At 40.8% G+C, this 20,985-nt stretch overlaps 3 protein-coding genes across 4 annotated transcripts; 2 read left to right on the forward strand and 1 right to left on the reverse strand.

The window, feature by feature from the left end:
- The first annotated feature begins 94 nt into the window (after nucleotides 1-94).
- On the forward strand, nucleotides 95-6,534 carry LOC136442023 (TRMT1-like protein). 2 transcript variants are annotated; one of them, XM_066438613.1, is made up of 9 exons: nucleotides 95-242; nucleotides 2,462-2,541; nucleotides 2,733-3,030; nucleotides 3,480-3,692; nucleotides 4,151-4,341; nucleotides 4,761-4,839; nucleotides 5,256-5,386; nucleotides 5,657-5,819; nucleotides 6,249-6,534. In XM_066438613.1, the coding sequence occupies exons 1-9, from the start codon at nucleotides 106-108 to the stop codon at nucleotides 6,391-6,393; spliced, it is 1,437 nt and encodes a 478-aa protein (XP_066294710.1). In that variant the 5' UTR covers nucleotides 95-105; the 3' UTR covers nucleotides 6,394-6,534. The 2 variants fall into 2 exon arrangements, with proteins under 2 accessions (XP_066294710.1, XP_066294709.1); XM_066438612.1 differs by having other exon boundaries at nucleotides 5,256-5,389; nucleotides 6,249-6,533.
- Nucleotides 6,535-6,904: 370 nt separating this feature from the next.
- LOC136442127 (queuine tRNA-ribosyltransferase catalytic subunit 1-like) lies at nucleotides 6,905-11,719 on the reverse strand. The gene is made up of 8 exons (XM_066438786.1): nucleotides 11,486-11,719; nucleotides 10,713-10,781; nucleotides 10,365-10,582; nucleotides 9,821-9,936; nucleotides 9,129-9,267; nucleotides 8,459-8,534; nucleotides 7,745-7,939; nucleotides 6,905-7,225 (listed from the first exon to the last, which is right to left on the reverse strand). The coding sequence occupies exons 1-8, from the start codon at nucleotides 11,717-11,719 to the stop codon at nucleotides 7,025-7,027; spliced, it is 1,248 nt and encodes a 415-aa protein (XP_066294883.1). The 3' UTR covers nucleotides 6,905-7,024.
- A 214-nt stretch (nucleotides 11,720-11,933) lies between these two features.
- Nucleotides 11,934-20,329, forward strand: LOC136441441 (dolichyldiphosphatase 1-like). The gene is made up of 9 exons (XM_066437712.1): nucleotides 11,934-12,081; nucleotides 14,225-14,325; nucleotides 16,223-16,307; nucleotides 16,894-16,990; nucleotides 17,640-17,738; nucleotides 18,563-18,653; nucleotides 19,077-19,114; nucleotides 19,550-19,639; nucleotides 20,170-20,329. The coding sequence occupies exons 1-9, from the start codon at nucleotides 11,973-11,975 to the stop codon at nucleotides 20,204-20,206; spliced, it is 747 nt and encodes a 248-aa protein (XP_066293809.1). The 5' UTR covers nucleotides 11,934-11,972; the 3' UTR covers nucleotides 20,207-20,329.
- Nucleotides 20,330-20,985: the final 656 nt, after the last annotated feature.

Here is a 20,985-nt window from a genome sequence, read left to right on the forward strand (position 1 = left end):
ATTAGTAAGCTACATACTAGTATTCTAACCATCACTGGGAAAACCTTTGAGACAGAACACCCCTCTACGGCATGTTTGGTTTGTTCCATTTGCGTGGATATCAGCATGGCGTCTTGCACAAGTTCAGATGGCAAACCGTTGAAAGTTGCTGTTGAGATGGGCGTTACGCTGAAAGTAAAGGAAAACCATGCAACTCCGGAGAAGACTGACACCTTCTACAATCCTAAGATGAGGATGAACAGGTTCGTTGGGACTTGGCTGCTTGGGAAATTACTAGTATTTTCAGTGTTGGGGGAGGGGGGCAGAGGAAAATATTATCGTAGCGGCTATGTTTGAATCCTAGTCAACTCGCCCCAAGTCCAACTCGCCCCAACTATTTACTACCAACTCGCCCCAAATTAAAACTTATTAAAATTGGTTTTATACTGGTTTTATATGCATGAATCCTACTTGTTAATATTACTTTACGTACTAACAAAACCTTCTGACTTTAATTTACCTTTTTTGACGTATTTTGGCAACGAACTCGCGATAGGTATTCGCTGGCGGACCCGGTCGGCATGTCGGCCCGCCATGACACCGTGCACGGCCGCTAGCTCTAGTCTCAAGCATGGCGATCCAAAAGACTGCTGAGGTCTATGTGCTAGGAAACTAAGCATCTTCGAGCATGAACTTGAATAATAACTTGAGCCAGCAGTCAGCCATGCTTGAGATTACAGTGAGCGGGCGCAGGTCCCGGTGAACCGGCGGGCCGACATGCAACATGGCCCGCCGGCGCTTCCTGCATCCATCGGCGTTAAATGCCGACCAGAGAAGAGAAAGTTGAAATTAGAGTCACAAGGCTTTCTTAGCATGTCAATCAATATTTAGAAGTGGGATATATGCATATGAAGCCAATCTTGATAAGCCGCAATTTGGGGCGAGTTGGTAGTAAATTTTTGGGGCGAGTTGGACTTGGGGCGAGTTGACCTGTTACCCTATGTTTTAATTCCGAAATCCTCTGTTTTAGGTAAAGAAAAAATCTTCCAGAATTTAGCTAACTTCAAAGCAAAAGTACCGGGGTCACGGGTTCCCTAGTAATCACTCGGTGTCCAGTACCGAAGGTGCCTTCATCGCTAGACTTCCAGTGATAAAGTTTTGTCATCTGTGGGCGTCCAGCAATGACGCGACTTCGTTACTGGAAATCCCTGAATTATCACTGGAAACCGAGAGATGAGAGTACCAGCCGAGCTGGAAAACCTTTGACGACAAATATTCCGTTGTGGCAAACCTGATCTGGTGAGGATAGATTCTGCACCGTAATTGTAAACCGAGCCAGCTAATCCGATCTGCAGTTTACGCTAACGTACGCGTCAATTTACGTAACGTTACGCTTACGAAAAAAGGCCAAAATACAAATTCAAGTGACGGTCAATCACATTACTATGTGGCAAATAAGATTTTACGTTCTGGCTTTTCGAAGACGCTAGGAGCTGCGACATCATATGTGGTACAAATGTACTACAAACTGTCAAACTAGTGAATAAAATATATCCAGATGCTTGAATAAATAATTGTTCGTGTTACACAAAAAAGTAACACTGACAAATCAATCATTAAAAAATCATACGATATAAAGGTTCCCGGCTTTGTCTTACTGTAGTACGCTGTAACGGTATCGACTTAGTCTCTTAACCAGGCTAACTACGCCACAGTTTCACTTGCAGGCTCCGTTTAAACGGGCGAAATGTGATCTTCACTGTGGACTGACTCTACTGGCTAATTATTCCCTTTTCTGCCGAATTCTACAATTCATACGCCCATAAGAGGGCCTGGCCGGTAGAGGCTAGTATCGACTCAAAATATTATCTAATAGTTAGCACTGGAACATTCCAGTGATAATAGGATGTGATCACTGGAAGGCCACTAACGAAATAATGTCATCACTCGGCTTCCAGCACTAGAGAGTCACTCATCACTGGTTAATCCAGCGCGGAACCCGTGACCGCGGGACTTTCGTTACTGGTTATCTAGCGACGAGTGACCTCCGTACTGGGTAACCAGTGATGAATGACCTTTGAACCAGTCTACTTGTCTGGCACCCGAGTGATGAGCGGAGTTCATTTCTGGAAACCGAGCACCGAGGCAAGATTCAGTGCTGGAATTCCAGCACCGAGGGGGCTTCATTACTGGAATAAAGCCGTTCGTCCCTGGATTTCTAGTGATGAACTTTCTTTGGTGCTGGACGTCCAGCGACGACGTCATTTTGTTCACGCGTTCATTACTCGGCGCCCAGTGAGGCACCCGTGACCCGGGTACCTTTGCAACTTCAAATTTGTATACATATGAATTGAACTGAACAACGATATAATTTGCACTTGAATAATTTCAAAAAATTATATTTTTGATTGATTGATTGATGGTGCACATGGTGTTAAAAGTATCAACATTACATACAGTATTTATATCATTATCCCCATAGAGAGATGGTACTGTGTGCCCTTGCTACCATGGCAGAGGAGAAGGAACAGCTACGGTGCCTGGATGCATTCGGAGCCACAGGTATGTCTGAAGCTGGCAAAATACTGTAAACATTGACATTTTTGCTGTTCACATCACTTGCCTCAAGCTCGTTGTATTGAGGCTGCATGAATGCCAGTGTTGCAGACCGTAAGAATACACCCGGGTCTATTCTGGCCTGCTACACTGGGGCGGTACTTAGAACTTATGACAGTAACTGTTTTTTCTTCCAGGCATAGAGGGAATACTGTGGTCCAAGTACCTTAAGAGTAAGCATCCTCAAGTGACCATTGGCGACATTAAGGAGGAGACAGTCGCTCTCATCCGGAGGAACGTCAGGTCAAACGGCTTCAGAGTTAAGACAGAAGAGAAGAAACATCTTAGTGACAAGGGAGAAGGAAGGGTGAACAATGAGGAGGGTGGTATGGATGACAACGGTGCAGAAGATACAGAATTGACAAAGAAACCAGAGATTGAAGTTGTGTGCTGTGATGCCAATGTGCTACTGCATCAGAGACCTTTTGATTTTGTGTAAGGTTCAACAATTCGTTTTTGCTGTGGTAAATTCTTTTCTGAATCTAAATACATGTACATGTGATGGGCATATCTTATTTACACCGAGAACATGTTGCTGTTGCTTTAACAGTCTGAATATAATGTCCTTGGTCTAAATTGGATAGTCCTTAGTACAATCAAGCCTACATACTAGTGACCACCTCTGTATGAGGACCACATGGCCACTTTTTGGTGGTCCTGGTTTTAGGTTATTTTTTCCATTTACCCAGGCATTAAGAGTCATGTCTACTGTGAATATTTTCTTCATGATTCAAGTCCCTTGAGAGGTTGCTATAGGCAGGTTTTACTATACTAAGCAGTCTAAGACCAAGTAACAACCACAGCTTGAGTTGTGTTTTCTGTATATTTTTGTATATGAATACGTCAGATATGTTATAGCCTACACTTGACATCTGTTGTTCCAGGCACCTTGATCCCTATGGCTGCTCTGTACAGTACTTAGACGCCGCCTTCAGAAATGTCCCGAAGGATGGCATCGTGGCCATTACGTCCACAGACACCAGTGCTCTGTATGGGAAGTGTCCGAATGTCACCCAGAGACACTACAACGGCTACATTACCAGGAGTGAGTTCATGAGAGAGATGGCAGTCCGATTAATACTTGCCTCTGTTGTCAGGTACATTTAAACAGTACAACGGATTGTTGTAATTATATTGATGAACCTCCTAGTATCATAAAAAAAGAGTTACTTGTCACATACATGTAGCACGTGTAGCCTTGAGTCGAGCCTTGTTAGCTTTGGTCTGCTGCTAGCAACATTGGGATCGGACCAAAGCTAACTGGCTGGACTCCATGGTCTATCACGCGTGCATAATTGTAGGATTAGTACTAGTAGCTTTCAGCCACATTGTATGTAGGGTACCAAATATGGGGAATTCATGTGTGAAGTTCCTCAGTGCACTTGGAGTTGGCATGCACCTGTATTTCATCACGTCAGGCATGTTGGTACTGGCATGCATTTCATCAAGACAAACAAAGCTTTCCAACCATTTAGATATAAAGGTTTCTCTGAGGTATAAAGGTTACTAGATTATATAACAACTTAATTTTTGTTTATTCTTGTATCTCTGATAGAGCTGCTGCCAGGTGTAACAAAGGTGTTGACGTCCTCCTGTCTCTGGTGGCGGAACATTTCCTCCTGGTCGTGGTGCGAGTCCAGCGGGGGCCGTCCTACGCTGACGCGTGCCTGGAACGCGTGCAGGGGGTCATCCACTGTCAGCTGTGTCAGGAAAGGGTCTTCCAGCCCAACGACAGGATGTTAAATGGTACATTTGTCTTCTGAATACACTGTCAGGATGTGGAAGTTTATTCTGCTGGCTTTTTGGCAAGGCCTTAGGGGTGGAGGCATTTTTTTACTGTTTTTCTGTTGATATAAACAAAATAAACTATATTAATAGTAGTGTAGTATCCAGGATATATGTCACAGTAACACATCCCCACTTAAATTGGACATCTAAGTAGAAAAGATGCAATGGGTGTGATGCATTGTGCTACTGTATACTTGCATTTCTAAAATGTTTGCTCTGATTTTCATGATGGCCTCTGTACTGCAAATGTATAATACCGCAATGTGTCAACCAGTTAAAATACTGCAAAAACTCCTTTCCCCTCCTACCACAAAATTGAGTATCTGCGAAAATAAATGAATTTACAGTATGTATCTCTGCATTGATATCTTCTACAGAGAACAATTACACATTACTGCCCTGCACCTGCCATGTTGGGACACCTGGTAAGACAGCAACTCTGCTGGGACCTGTGTGGTAGGTTATATTATTGCATAGGTCTTTTTATGTTTAAGATGCAGGTGCTAGAAATACTACACATCCCAGTCCAAGACTGTGCAGTCTAGCAAAAATTGGACACAAATTAGTAAGGCTGCTATTATATTTTTCTATCAAAATATATAATCTCTTGTACAGTCAAACCTGTCCAAGTGGCCACGTCTACAAAATGACCACCTGGCTAATGTATATAGTGACCACCTGTCTATGTAGATCAGCTCTTATTGGTCCCCTGGGTGGTCTTCTTGGGCGGTTTTGACTGTACATATACTAAGTACACATAACATTTTTCTGGGTCACAAATGCTTTAAATTGAATACTGTGGTATTAATGGTATATCTTGTAATGCTGACAAAAGTTTGTTGTAATTTTCACCCCTTTGTCTTTCCTCCAAGGAGCGGCCCTGTTTTCAACTTAGAGTTCCTGAAGAGAATGTTCTCAGCTTGTAGAGGCTTACTTGTGAGTCCAACAACAAGAAACCACCTAAAAACTATGATACAAGAAGCACAGTGCCCTGCAGGAAAAGGTGGTGTGTGCATCTTTGATTGTATAGGGCAGTGCCCATCTCAATTTCTGTTGCAATTGGATCAAGTGTTATGCAAGACACTACAGTAGGGGGCTAGTTCACTAATAGTGATATGTGTTCAACTACCATACTCTTTCTCAGAAGTGCTGAGTACTAATAACTACTATTAAGCAGATAAAGCAGTATGTACCATTTTAAGAGTCTTTGGTATGACCTGGTCGGATCCTTTGAATGTCTGAGCTGACAATCATCAAACATTTGTTTACGCAGAGGAAATGTGCGAGGATGACATGGACAATAGCTGTCAACAAACCAACCAGAATCCATGGAAGAAGCGGAAAACAGATGTAGATGATGGATATCAGTCTCAGCCACACCCAGCCTTCTACTATAACATCCACAGACACTGTGCCAAGAGCAAAGACTCCCCAAAGTAAGCAATCTTTGTTTTATATGCGGCCATGTTGGTGTCCCTATTTGCATTTAAGTGAATCATACCCCAAGCCTTTACAGACATGCAATGACCTTTTGACATTCTCAAATATCCACTATATAATATAAATGTCTACAGCTCAAAGAACTCATGATAGATAAATTTTGTTATTATTAAAGACAATTCAATCTCTACAACTGGATCAGATACGGAGGTTACTTCCGGACGTTTTGAGTGACATCCATCACTCTTCTTTAGTGTAACTAAACTGAAGTAGAGTGATGGCTGTCACTCAAAATGTCCAAAAGTAATCTGCAAATCTTATCCAGTTGTAGAGATTGAATTGTCTTTAAATATTGTCTTCCTGGATGTACATCTATCCTTTGTCAATGTAATACATGTATATGGATTATGATTTTTCCTTCTCAGAATGCAGAAGATTCTCCAGTACATGCGGAAGGAAGGCTACAGGGCGAGTCGGACACATTTTGATCCCGTCGCGATCAGAACGGACGCCAACCTGCTTCAGCTGAAGGCTGTTCTGCAGAAGTACAGCAGCCAAACTGTTAACTGAGCACCAGGTTAAGCCACTGTCACACATAGCCAACCATAGGTCTCCCAACCTTCTCCACACCATGGTTAGGACTCAGTCGTGATCAAGGTAATCTGTGGTTGGCAGTTGGTCGGCGAGGTTGCCTTCTCGACTTGAGAAATATACATGGAAATAAAAGTTTTTTGAAGTTGGGAAACTGATATTCTGCTTGGAAGCAATCAGAAGAGCGAACTGGTGCTAGATTAGGATGGATTCCAGGCTACTCCCAACCCACGACTGACCTTGGTTGGGGACTGGTCAGGAGCGAAGTTGGAAGTGTGCTGAATGTGTGACAGGGGCTTCACCATCTACATTCCTTTGAATAACTGACGAAAATCAAGAATACCAGAAAAAGTCTGTTCAAGATACTGTTATTGCACCTTTATTATCCTGGTTACATTGCAAATCAAAGACATTTTGAAAATGCAAAATAAAGGCATTTAGCATATGTAAAATGTTTGTTTTTATTTGCTTGTGAGATATGGATGGCTGGACTACACGATACACCTTTCAGGATGTTAAAATAAATTACTTTCTTTCAAACTGAATTCAAACATGATTCCCGTCTCTGCACTAGTACATGACATATATTTTCTCAGTGTTAAGATATTAGTTAACTACATGTTTTAGCATTTTCTAAAGGGTTGTCTTGTTGAGATTGACTTTTCTGTAAGTTGATGTTGACCGCTGCTAGAGCCTCGACCACCCACTCCGGGTAGTTTTTGCTGGGGTACATCGTGTCCATGAACTCCTGAACAAACTGGGGGAAGCGACCCTCCAGAATGCTCTGTCGTAAACATCTCATTAAGTTCATCTGTAGAAACAATGCAAGGAGGTCAAGAATGGGTACAATAAACAATTATACAGTGTTTTCGTGTGATGTCGCTTTGTACGCCACTATATTGAATTGGTGTCCCCTTTAGCATTTCTGTGAATTGTGCCTCAAGCGTTTTGGACATTTTAAGATATACTGTCCATCTTAAATAGCCACTGTTGAGTGCCTATAGCTGAAAGAAAAGACTACTTGCCCACAAAACACAAAAAGGCTGTGTTCGCTTGAGCTACAATCTATTGAAATACAAATTACGACACCAACGTGGCAGTCAGCCCCTGCCTGATTCGTTGATATGGAAAGTGAATGAAAATGCTATTATTAGATTTCTTTCACTTAATAGTACACATACTTTATTCTCCAACCATTTGCTAGATGTACATAGCAAATCCAGCAACATCATAAAAACTACCAAAAGCAATAGAGGTCTTTGTTATGACTCAAGTTTATTCCAATAATAAAGTCTTTGAGTTGATGGAAGTTCTCTGTTTTGGTACCCACCTGATATGCAATATTGTGTACTGTCACTAGGTGGCAGGCCACAGTTTCCTGAGTAGCTATGGAATGCAGGTAGGCCCTGGTGTACCTGGCGCAGGTGGAACACCTGCAGTTCTCATCTATGGGTCGGAAGTCTCTGGCGAACTGTTTGTTCTTCAGTGGCAGCTGCCCTGTGGGTACTAGAGCTGAACCAAACCTCTGGAGGGAAAAATTAGTCAAACTTTACAACAAACCAGTTTAAACTGCATATACACAGCAATGTGATATGTTAAAAGGAGAAGGCCCCTAAGTTGTAAACAGTTCTTGTCTAGACCATGTCTAGGCGTGTTTTGTTTACATCTCAGGGCCTTCAAGTTTGATGTATCAACCACAATGGATCTCGCTGTGCATGTGCATGTGCAGATAAATCTATGAACCGGCTTATAGAAAACGTCATAGAAGCAGGTTATTAATTACTATAAATCACTTTAATATAGCGGCAGGAAAATATTGCGGTTGGGGGAAAATAGAGTAGGTCACGGCATTTGATTTTAACGGTGGAAACAAACATTACCGTCTCAAATATTAGTGATAAAACATTTGCGATAATGAAATTTTAGCTGTTGACTAGTGACTGTTGAATCAGCTAAAATTAAGTTGAAGTTAACAAGTCAAGAATTACAGTATATGGTGTTGACAAATGCATATAGATCTTTCATACTAAGGTTTTGTACTTACCGCAGTCCTTGTGGGGAAGACACAGTCGTACATGTCACAGCCGAGGGCTGAACACACCACCAGGTCTACTGCATAGCTAAACATGGAAGACATCTTAGAATTAGACTACTGTAAATGCAGAAATGTTTGCGGGGATTTAATTTCAAGATGTGTGTTGAGTGTTTGCAGTGGTTCGCGTTTGAAACAATAGTAGCGCTACAGTCACATAATGGAAACACTTTTTGCAGTGGTTTTAAGTTCGCGGTAAAGAGTTCACCGCAAAAATCACGAACATAAAACCACCACAAACATTGCTGCATTTACAGTATAAGAAATTTACAGGTGTTGAAAACAGTTATGTCTGTAGAACTTTTGATAATTCAATACACTTAGAATAAGTCCATACATCCTTTTCATAATCCTTTTTTTACCGTACTCCGCCATATTTACTGCAAAACAATGAGATAATAAATCATCAAATAAAATAAATGTTTACAAATATGATGGCTGCAGGAATGTCATTCTGTGCAATTTTTTACTATCTTAAATATTATTTGCATTGCAAAGATTGAAACTGCTCCAACGGGATGACATACCAAAAGTCCTTTCAGCCAAATAATTGGCAAATGAGTAAAGCAGCCTCCACCCTTGAGGTGTTGCCAAAACAAAATCTGTTTACAAATGTGCTTACCCAACCCCCATCAGGTATCTAGGTTTGTTCTTTGGTAGGTAGTCAGTAGAGAGGTGGACCATTCTCCAGAAGTGCGTCTTCTCTTCTCCACCACTCAACCCACCTATAGCAAATCCTGGTAGGTCTCTCTTGGTCATTTCTGAAATCACATTTATGTCTAAATTATGCATTGTTGGTATCATGGCAAGATTTGAACTGAAGTAAAATTCATACAGGTTCATTGTACCAGGGAAACTTCCCGAGCTCCGTTTGACAAGTACAATGAGCTTTGGACTATGGCTTAACATCCTGTCCTGTGGACTGCAACCATTTCCAGTCCTATGCATGTATGTCGGGTGAATGACAGCCGGATTTGAACTCCCAACCTCTTCGTCCAGAGACAGGGTCACTACTAACCACTGGACTATGTATACAATACAATATATCCATGTTAAAATGCCATTGTGTGGCATCGTGTGGCGCAATTCGTAGGGTGTTTCGCCCAGAACCGAGAGAAATCATTGCGACCAAGGTCGTATTGAGGTCACCTGCTGGCGCCGAATGGTAGCTGTCAAGACCCTTGCGACAGCTCCACAAAGTGCAAGTGTGGAGCAAATATGTATCTGTTGTGTATTATGTGATTGTAAACCCTGCAATTCAGCACTGGCTGCCATTGCATGGGTAATTTCTGACCAATAAAAGAGCAAACTAACCTTGCACACAGATCTTCCTGAGTTCTGGGTCCAGCCCTCCCTGTACAATACCAAACAGGTTCTGACAGTCTGTCCTCTTGTGGGCCTTCATACACCTGTCCAGCCAACGGATAGACCTGTAGAACAAACATAACACCACCAGTTAACAAAGTGGCCTCATGCCTAGGGCTGTTGACGTAAGACTTAACACTTAAAGGTTCTGGGTTTGAATCCCCAGCAGGTCCGAAAGTTGACACCCTTAGAAAGGCACTTTTAACACACCAAGCTGTTCTGCAGAAGTACAGCACATAGCTTTGGTCAAAAGATGTCATCTCCAAGAGACACGAGCAGACATGAGCAGAGAGCGTTTGAGGACAGCTACACCTCAAGCATGTTAAGCAAAACCCACCATGCTTATCTATAAAGTATGGGTACTTTCCGATGTGAACTGGCCTTAAGATGAGTTATGTGTTGCAAACAAACATGTACATTGTAAATAGTCTTGAAAGAGTGTTCTGTCAACGTCCGAAACTAATAAAGAACAAGAAAAGTAACAAGTCGTGACCTGTACATGGCCTCCTCCACCCTAGGTCCTTTGGTGGTACTGTGGACAACATCGTCTAACTGCATCATAATATCAGCGCCAATGGAGTTCTGGATCGCCATGGAGTGTTCCGGAGTGAGCAACATCTCTCGACCATCGTGAGGAGACTGAAACTTTACTCCCTCCTCCGTGATCTCTGCAAGCTTGAGTAAGGAAACCATCTGGAATCCTCCGCTGTCCTGCAAAACAGTAGGAAACGTGTGAATCCCACTTCTGACACCATGTTAAATTGGGCAGTGATACACAACCTTATCACATTGTGTAAGCCAAGAAACTTAATTGTTTGACAATGGTGCTTCATAAACCTACTGTTAGAAGCGCCCTCTTCCAGTTCATGAAGTTGTGCAGGCCGTCAGCCTTGTCCAGCAGCTCTGGTCCCTGGTGGGATAAGCAAACCACAAATTACACACTTTAGAACACACTAGACAAACTTCTTAAAGTCAAAGGCAAACTTTAAATCTAGTAGCAGTTATTTTATGGATTCTAAATTATGAGCATTCCAGTCATTGTACTGATCCTGGATATGGAAATGTTGAATCTGATATCAATGAACAAATTATGATCATACATGTAAATGAGTGGTTTCCAAGATGCAGGATCAAATATCATATTCATAATTCATCACCAATTTTGGTCAATTTATTTTTGGATCAAAAACATGGTGCAATACAATATCATTAGGTTTGCCATAGCAAACCTGTATGACAGTTGTTGTGGTTTTCGGAGATCACCTAAATGAGTATGATACGTTTTTCGTTTCAAGGCATTCTCATATTTCAAAATTGAATGATACACTTAATAGACATATAAACAATAAACCAGTTTACGTTTTGCTCTGCCCTTGTGAAAGCCACTACTTTGTGAACAGTTCTCGTCTACACATGTATTGGCGTGCTTTGTTTATGCAAGGTTTCTTGGTTTAACTTAAGTCTCAGATGCCTTCAACTTTGACACATAGCCCACAATGTATCACACTATTCATACGCAGTTCAAACGGTGGACCAGCTTATTCTGCAAAAGTGCATGTATAAAAACACGCCCCCTTGATGAGCTATCAGCTGTGTACAAAAATATCTACCTACCGGTCTCATGCCAAGATGGTACGTGTTCCCTAGGATGATCTGACAGTCCAGCTCCTCTAGCTGCGCCGGCAGCATGCCTTTCAGCGTGCCCTGGGTACCGACGGGCATGAACACCGGCGTGTCCACCGTATGGTGCGGCAAGACCAGCTTGCAAACCCGAGCTTTAGTTGTGGGACACTCCGCCAAAATTTTCAAACTCAGTGCATGCTTCACGGCCATTTTGGAAGTGCTCATTTTGGACATATTCCATAACTTTTCGGTGTCAAGCCAATATATCAAATCTAATGCAACATGTTATCTTTATAATAGGTTTAGATTAGTTTTCAATTTCTATTTTGATCCTAAATACCGCTTAAATGATATCATAGGGATTTTAGGAGACTCATGAAACTCCCCTTTTGTGAAATGGACGAATCTATCCGGAAGTCTCGTCCGAAGTCCCGTTATTTTGCCGGGATCTCGCGAGACTTCCAGGGCTAAGATCGGGATGGCTGCGGAGGGTGAATGCTTGCCGCTCTGGGGAGAAGAAAACCTGTATTCCGACCAGAACACGCGGTGGAAACCCATCTCCCTCACACATGTGGAGTACGAAGAAGGTGAGGACGACTTTCCCCACGTTTTGCAAGAGATCTGACGCTCGGGGAACTCAGGGGAGCTCTGTTTTGCACGTGGAAAAAAATTGGGTGTTGACACATGCACGTTTCGTCCCTTCCAAGAAGCAGTGCAGGTGATCATCATGTAATCAGTTCACCTGGACCATGATGTAATCCTTAATTTCCAAATCCTCTTTTTCACGATTTTATACATTTTTCACGGCAGGAAAAACGTGCATAGTTTCCAGAGAGATTTTTTCCAGCCCAGGATTTGGGTGTGAAACTTTGATCTAGCCTAGGTGACATGCAGGGCATCTAGTGAGGTGATGCCCATATATGGTGTGTTGACATATGTCAATCATTGATGGAAGTACAAACTGTGAATGGTAAACTTGTGGTCAGAGGCTCTGTCATCACTTATATGTTAAAAACCACAAATCTCGGCCCTTTTCCCTATGGTCTTGTATTTTTTTGGTAAGAAAATGCTTTGGGTCATATCTACTGTAATTCACAAGCTGCATAATAATATAGCAGTATGAAATATTGATAACGATCGTATAGAAAGATATTGCAGTTTGCGATGAGTAAACAGCTTGAGCCCTTCACATGTAGACTTTTGTATTCCCCCCACCCAACAACCATAGCTCATTTGTTAAGTGTCCTCGGCTACCCTATTAAGGTGTGGCTGCGCAGTCTATTTATAGCCACGGCGTTACTAAAAATAGCAGGGTGTATTGGGATAAGGTTAAGCATGCCAAATGAAGGGGCAACCTGTAGGGAAGTCATCAACACCTTAGCAGTGAACACTAACAGATGTTAAGGAGTTCTTAAGTATGTACGCAAATAGGTTTTTCTTAGAATACTGTGAATTCATTTATTCTTGCGGCGATTTAATTTTGCAGTAGGACTGGAAAAGGTGTTCTCTCAGTGTTTGGAGTTTATGGTCGAAACAATATTGGTGGTTGTACTGTAGCACAAAAATGAATATTCGTCGTGTCATGTGAAGACTGGAGAGGTGGCGCAAAAATAAAACCTCCTGGTGTATTTCAAGATTTACAGTAACACATTTTTTTTGTGAAATCAGAAAACAAATACTTCACCCTCATTATCCTACTTCCTCAGCTTACCAATGAAAATTTGGCAGTATGCTGTTTTATTTTATGAATCTGCATCACTTTTTATCATTCAGAGCTGTTCATCAATTTCGAACATACCATATCTATTACCAGTATCGGACCAGATGTATAGTACAGTACTAATGAATTGAAACACAATTTATTTATTAAGGAGCCCAGTTTTTATGTACATTTAGCACTGCCTTTTACACTATCTCCATCTTGCCATTAATGTTTTGTTTATGAAAACTTATGATACAGGTATTTTAATATCTTGACTGAAATTTGTGCAAAAGTCATTGTAAGGAGTCGCTGCCACTTTATTGGACTGTTATTTATTACCAGACACCAGTTACCCCCTTCATAACCCCAAGCAGGTTGGGTTTGTGTGTTTATTTTGTTGTGTTACTGTGTCAAGTGACCATATGATTTTCAATGGTCTGCATTCTTCCCCCACTGTGGCACGACTAATCCTATTCCTAAGTAAAGATTAAAACAGTGTTAGAACAACTGAAACATGCCTTATACAAACAAAGCACATTAGCAATGTGGGATCAATTCTGTCATTGTTTTACTCACCTTTTTGCTACATGTATTACATGTTTTTTAGCCTTGAAATTAGCCAAAAAAATAGGCGTAAAACACTGACCCGGACCATACATTTGCTTGAAGTTGGAGATTATACAAAAGTATTTATGTGTTGTCATAGTACATGCTAGCCTGGATGCCAGACCCCCAAAGTCTGAAATATCTATCCCACACGATAGATATTTCAGAGTTTGGGGGTCTGGCATCCAGGCTAATTACATGCTGCTGCAGTTTCAGTATAATACATTATCAACTCTTTTGTGCCATCGGAAATATGTTTTTACAATTAAATACCTGATTTTGAAAATTTTCAAAAATTTCACTATCTTAATACTGATTTTAGCAATCTACTTGCAGTCCAATGGCAATTCTTAGACTGACTGTGACAATGAGACTGTTAAGTTATGATCTTTTTGACATGATTCCATTTTTTTGATTGACAGGGGACTTGCTCGGCAAGGGTCTGGCCTGGTGCAGTCTCACACCAGTGTTCATCTTGGTGGGGTTTGGAACTCTACTGTTGTTCAGAAGAGAACTACATACTGTAAGTATACAGAACAACATGTGACTCACTGTACCTTCACTTTGATAAAAACGGGGGTATTGTTTTCGGTGTGTGTCTGTCTGTTTCTGTATCTGTCTGTCTGTGTTTCCAAATATTTGGGCCAGCAATGAGTTAAGGTCTGAAAGGATTGTGATGACATTTTGTATGTCGGTAGACGGCAGGTCTTGGGAGGATGAAGCTCAATGTAGGTTTTGGCCCTCTTGGCAGCTTTTCTTTGTACTGCACCATAATGTCTGTTTTTTGTATCTTTAGTCCTAAAACTGCTCTGGGCTTGCTTTGTATGTTTTTTGTTGCAAGATGTAGTGGGCTTGAATATTGATAGGGAATTTAATGCATAGGAAAGTGGTCTCAACTCCTAATCAACTTGTCTCTGTTTACTATGCCAGGGTTAGGGGAAACCATGAATAAGTAAAGTACAGCATACAGTGTGTGTCTCACTCTGTGAAAAGTACATGTAATAATTCACTATCAATCTTGAAATATTTGCAGAGGTTTTATTTTCATCGTTTTCATGGTGGGTCTCTATCACTAGTATCAGGAATAGCTGAAACTGCTGTGTTTTGTGTTCCACCACAAGACATTGCGAAAACATCCTACCACAAAATCATATCCATGCGAAAATAAATGAATTTACTGTAACATTTCCGTCTCAGTTTCATTGAGTTATACATCCATGATCGTGAAGCAATTACTCATACGGGGGTCCCATACACATTTACTATATACACATGTAAGGTAACATTATACTAGTACATGTGCCACAGAAAGATACTAATCATATTCACAACAACAGCATAGAAATTAATCAAAATTCTACTTTACCGTCCCATTTTGAATGAATAAATAAAGAGCTTATTTGTAGCCTGACATTCATGTTTTTATGGTGTATTCAATATGGATGAATTATTTTTATGTTTGTCTATAAATGATAGGAATTGTCTTAATGCATCGTATGGGTCACCAAAGTCACATCAAGTTTCTTTTTACAAACCCAAAAATATTTAGTCTTTTGCCCACCTAGCAAGGGTTGTAGTGAATATTGAGGGTGATCTTGTCATTGCAAAATATCTTCTTTTAATGGAGGGCATAAAGAATTTCTATTTTTGATATGCTTTCTGGCAAGGATGCTAATTTTACCAGGGTAATCAAGCTATATTCAGTCTTGAGTTTGTTCCAGCACTCGCCTGGCAGAGACTTGTGCCACTACAAGTAATAAGAGTCGTACAAGATGTCTCCCAGATTTGGCAGTCGGGCTAAGAATAGCCGTCGTTGCTAAAAATAGAATGCCATATGCGGCGACTGGCGCTGTAGACTGTTAACAGATGTGAGCTTTTGAGCTTAACTACTGTAAATTCATTATATTCGCACAGACTTAATTTTGCAGTAGGCTGGGATAGGAGGCAACCCCGGTGTCTTAAGTTTGCGTTGGATTCCGGGTGGAGACATGTAATACTGTAAATGCAGAAATGTTTGCGGGGATTTGAATTCGCGGTAGGGAGAAAATGGAGTGGTCGTGGCGGTTTTGAGTTTGCGTTTGAAACAATAGTAGAGTCACACAATGGAATGGCTTTTCGGGGTGGTTTTAAGTTTTGCGGTAAAGAGTTCACAGCGAAAACCACAAACATAAAACCACCGCAAAAATTTCTGCACTTACGGTAACACTGTTGCAAGACAGCTTATGTTCATGGTGTGAAGAGCTTGCTGCGAGAGGCCACAAAAATAAAACGAACTTAAAATCACCGAAAATATACAGTATCTGACACTCAAGCAATATACCCTGCCCTAACCTTTTCCTAAGCTCCAACTTCTACATTGCATTGGTATGAAATCTAGCAAGTGACATGGACTTTTTGTTGTGTTTTTTCATGCTTTTTAGATATCCTTTCTAGCAGGCATCCTGCTTAATGAAGCTGTTAACTGGGTCCTAAAGCACCTCATCCGTGAGCCCAGACCATGTAGAGGTACGTAGGTGTCAATATTCATCATGTAAAACACAAGTGAGAGCACTGATTGGCCATCTTGCACGGTCCTCTTCAATAATGGTTTGTGTGTTTTGTATGAACAAATCAAGGGATGGACTACCTTGGACCTTGTATCTTTTAGTTTTTGCATGCTCCCCATTGGGGGAGGGGAAGAGAAGAAAACACAAATTAATAGAAAGACATACAAAAAGCCTCAAAAAATGCGTACATTGCTGGGACAAACCCTACATCTGCTTGGAGATTATAGAAGGATAAACTGAAAGAGGGCCTGTATGGGGGGGACAACGCTCTACGCTGAATTCGGAGGGCCGGCTACGAAGTACGCTAAATTCAGAAAGCCTTCCTACGCTCTACGCTAAATTATGGAGTGGTCGGCAACGCTCTACGTAAAATAAAAATGGCCGCTTACGCTCTACATAAATGGGGCATGCAGGCCCTCCTGAAAGAGTAGCAGAAAGCACAAGTAGTTGAAGTACATATAGTAAGTCTTTGATATCTCTTAGTCTTACCATGCATGTTATGTGGCTGTTATTTACATTGTATTTTACTGGTATTCTGTTATTAGGTCACTCTGTAGTCTTCAGTGAATATGGGATGCCGTCCAGCCATGCCCAGTTTATGTGGTTCTTCTCTACATATATTGTCCTTTTCCTCTATGTAAGGTATGCATTCAACAATCCTAGCACCTTGATTTGGTATTTTGTAACAGTTTATTTTACTACTGGTGTATACAATTAGTCAAGTAATACAGGACTTAGCTATGTGTTCATTTTGATATGTGTAGCATTGATGTTGATATTCTTTAACTTGTTGATTTATAGTTATTGTACAATGTACATGTGTACTATCCAACACATATTTGGTGAAAGTAAAAGGCAACTGCATTTAGCAGGTTATGGGCACATCAAAATACCTCGTTGTTGTTTTTCAACAGCGGAACAGGAGAAATGCACCCTATTACTTTTCAATGGGCATGGACCATTTTGGGAACATACATTTTTATTCTTCCAGAATGAAAGGATCCATATCAATAACCATTTATTTAGAATATTACTTTCCTGCAGAAACAATAATTTTTTCTTCTCAGATGGTCTTACAATGCCCCATTTTTACATTCACATCACCACACCTATCCCTTGACCTCCCCTTTTTAAATTATAATTTTTGAAACGCTCCCCACGACGTACTGTTCCCCACTTCCCTTTTACCCTCATACTGGTAACCTTTTTTTTCTATAAAATTACGCTACTGTAAAGACTGTTAAAAGACAATGTTGATTTTTTTCTTAACCAGCATTTTTCTCCCTTCCAGACTACACCAGTCCTACACCAGCACTCTACTAGAAAACATGTGGAAACACTTAACAGCAGTGGGTGTGTTTCTGCTGTCCATGCTTGTATCCTATAGTAGGTAAGTACAGATACTATTGAGACTATGTAAACTGTGTCCTGTAGCCAGAACCAAAAGTTTGACTAACTAGATTAAAGGTTCCTAATTGAATTCCAAGTCTAAGCCAATCAGCAACTCTCAAGACATTTACTGATTGCTAATTGTTATGACACAGTTGGATAGCCAATCAGTACCAAGGACATATCCTCAGATAGCCAATGGACATCATTCTAACTTATGTTTTGACCTCCAAATTCAAGATGGTGGAAGGTCAAATAAGATTAGTACCATACATTTATTCATTCAAACCATATGATTATATCTACATGCACTCCCTTATAAGGCCAGTTATAAGATTACTGGAAGCCAATTAGCACCAAGGACATATCCTGAGATAGCCAATGGACAATTCTAACTGATGTTTTGACTTCCAAAGCTAATATTGTGGCAGGTTGAATAAGATTAGTAACATACATTTGTTCACCCAAACCATATGATTATATCTACATGCACTTCCCCATGAAGCCAATTATAAGATTACTGGAAGCCAATCAGTACCAAGGACATATCCTCAGAAAGACAATGCCATTGTTACTGATGTTTTGACCTCCAAATTCAAGATGGTGGAAGGTCAAATAAGATTAGTAACAATATTTTGACACCCTTACCATATGATAACATCTACTTCCTTATACCTGTAAAGTCGATTATGAGAATACTGGAAGATAGAAACTAGCAGCTCATTTGTGTCCGTAGGTAGAAAATACAGTAAAAGTGCAAAAACTGCTTTTGTGGCTATCACACAAGTTGTCTCTGTTCTCACCCGCTGTCTGAATTCTCGACAGGGTTTACCTTCGCTACCACACCACAGTACAGGTGGCAGCAGGTGCTGCAGCAGGCATCCCTCTTGGCATCGTGTGGTTTGCCATTGTACAGGTGAGTCAGGTGCAGTTCATACTGGTGAACCTTCCTAGTTGTAGCATGACATGGGCTAGCAGTCCAGGTCAGGAGATCGAATCCTATTCTATGTCTATGATGAACCAGATTTCTGTCTCATCATTTATTTGATTTATTTATCAATCTTTAGGATGGTCCCTTCAGTTAACTATGTAACTGATTTCCAAGGGAGCCCTCACATTACATAACAAATCATAACAAATTTCCACACTGCTTGTAGTAACAACTTCAAATCTGTATTTTGTTGATTCTTCCAATAAAATTTTCCAAGGATAGATTTGTCTACCTTTGTGCACTGACAATCGCCTAGTGTTACTAATTGTGGGCAATAACGTAACTATTGTATTAAAATATCAGTTAGTAACTTATACTAATAGGTCTGTTGTTTTGTCATTTTCTCAGCTGGCCTTGACCCCATGGTTTCCCATGATTGCTGCATGGTAAGTACTGAAGTTCTTTTCTAAATCCAAGAACGAACAAAATAGATTGATGGAAGAGTATGATTTGTGAATTGTGTGTACTTATCTGTGTGTCCGGGGGTGTCCCGGTGGTGTAGTGGTCTGTTCTTTTGTCACTTACCACATCTGGTTCAAATTATGAGGAACCAGAAGGCCCGAGTTTGTGCCGGGTAGGACACCTCTGGACAAGAGGCACATTGAGTCATACCAAACACTAGTCTTCATAAAAATGGTACATACTTCTGAAACAGTATGGAAGTTAAACACACTCCACTGCCAGTGGACTAGCCCCCTGCTGCAGTGATTGCACCACAGTGTGGCCCAGGGCTATGAAACGGGGCTGGACACTGCCCTATACACCTTATGGTGTGGGAGGATTTTAACTAACTAACTCACAACTTGTGTGTCCGTTCCTAGGCCTATCTGTGAACTCTTCATGGTTCGAGATTCCACGCTCATCCCCAACATCCTGTGGTTTGAGTACACTGCAGCAAGAGCTGAAGCAAGGTCAGTAATGTCTCTTACTTAGGGCTGTATACCTAACCTTCTCCCTGCTACCTAACTCTGTAACCAATAGGGAATTGGGTGCCAAATGGCTACTTCAGAGTGCTAAAGGCTAAACATAACAGACTGTTGTCCAGCTGTATCTGAACAATTCGACAAAGAATCCTGCATCTTCAATGATAGAAGCGGTAAACACAATTGTTTTTTTTACTTTTGTTCTCTCACATAAAGAACCTACAGTCAGATTCAATGATGATGCTGAATTTGTCATACATCCATGCAGTGTTTTTGTCTTTCTCCTGTGCTAAATTTTCATCTTTGTGGTAGGAATTACATGTTTTAAGTCACAAAATAAGTGAATGTATTCGGTCCTGTATCTAAAAGATTTTGGCATACTGGTGCACAACCCTACTACATGTCTTCATATTCCATGTCTTCTATGAAATGTCTTCAATTGCTTGTTGCCTATTAAACTTCATCTATTATTATGATATAAGTCCTTGCAGAGTTGTATATGTCTTTTTTCTTTCTAGGACCAGGCATCGCAAGTTGGGGACCAAGTGCCAATGAAGAAGCGGCGCACCGCAAATGAAGACATCTCTCATGACAAGGGATCATCATAGGGCTTGTGTTGTGGTTTGGTTAGGTGTTAAGCCTTGGTGCAGCATTGCTACAAAGTCTGCCAAAGGCTTGTTTAAAAGTGATCAAGGCTAGCATCTTCCAACAACGCCAGGACGGCTTGTGCGAGTAGTGGTATATGGTGCATCAGTATCAAATTATGCAGGGTGAGCAGACCCTGTCATGTGTGAATCAAGGAGAGAAAGGCAAAAATTTCCGTGTGAAGCTTTTTAATAATTGAGAAATTTACCTTGGTGGATATGAAATAACATCAAGGGAAAAGGATAAAGATATTAAAACATCGGGTCAGGCAATAAATTTAGGATGCTAGTTGGTCAATACATGAGCATTGTGTGACAATTTTGTTTATCACTTAAACTTGGTATACTATTCAACATACTCCAGGCAGAATCAACGCTGATATTTTGAAAGATTTGAATTAGTTATTTTGTGGAAAAGTTTAGTTGTGTTTTGGAAGAAATATTGTTATGATTCTATCATGAGATTATCATTTACAATAGTACTTTATCAGTTACTACAGCCATTGTCAGATTTTAAGTTTTTAGCGATAGAAATTGTTTATAAACTAACTGTAATTTAGCGTCTCGTCCAGTTTAGAAGGTTAGATATGAAGGCATGTTTTAATGCTTCTCCATTTTGCCACAAGAAAATGATGCACATTTCTGTGCACTCTTCAAATTGTTGCATAATTTACTTAGACCAAATGAAAC

This window comes from Branchiostoma lanceolatum, chromosome 9 (assembly GCF_035083965.1).
Source record: "Branchiostoma lanceolatum isolate klBraLanc5 chromosome 9, klBraLanc5.hap2, whole genome shotgun sequence".
In the NCBI taxonomy this organism is placed as follows: domain Eukaryota; kingdom Metazoa; phylum Chordata; class Leptocardii; order Amphioxiformes; family Branchiostomatidae; genus Branchiostoma; species Branchiostoma lanceolatum.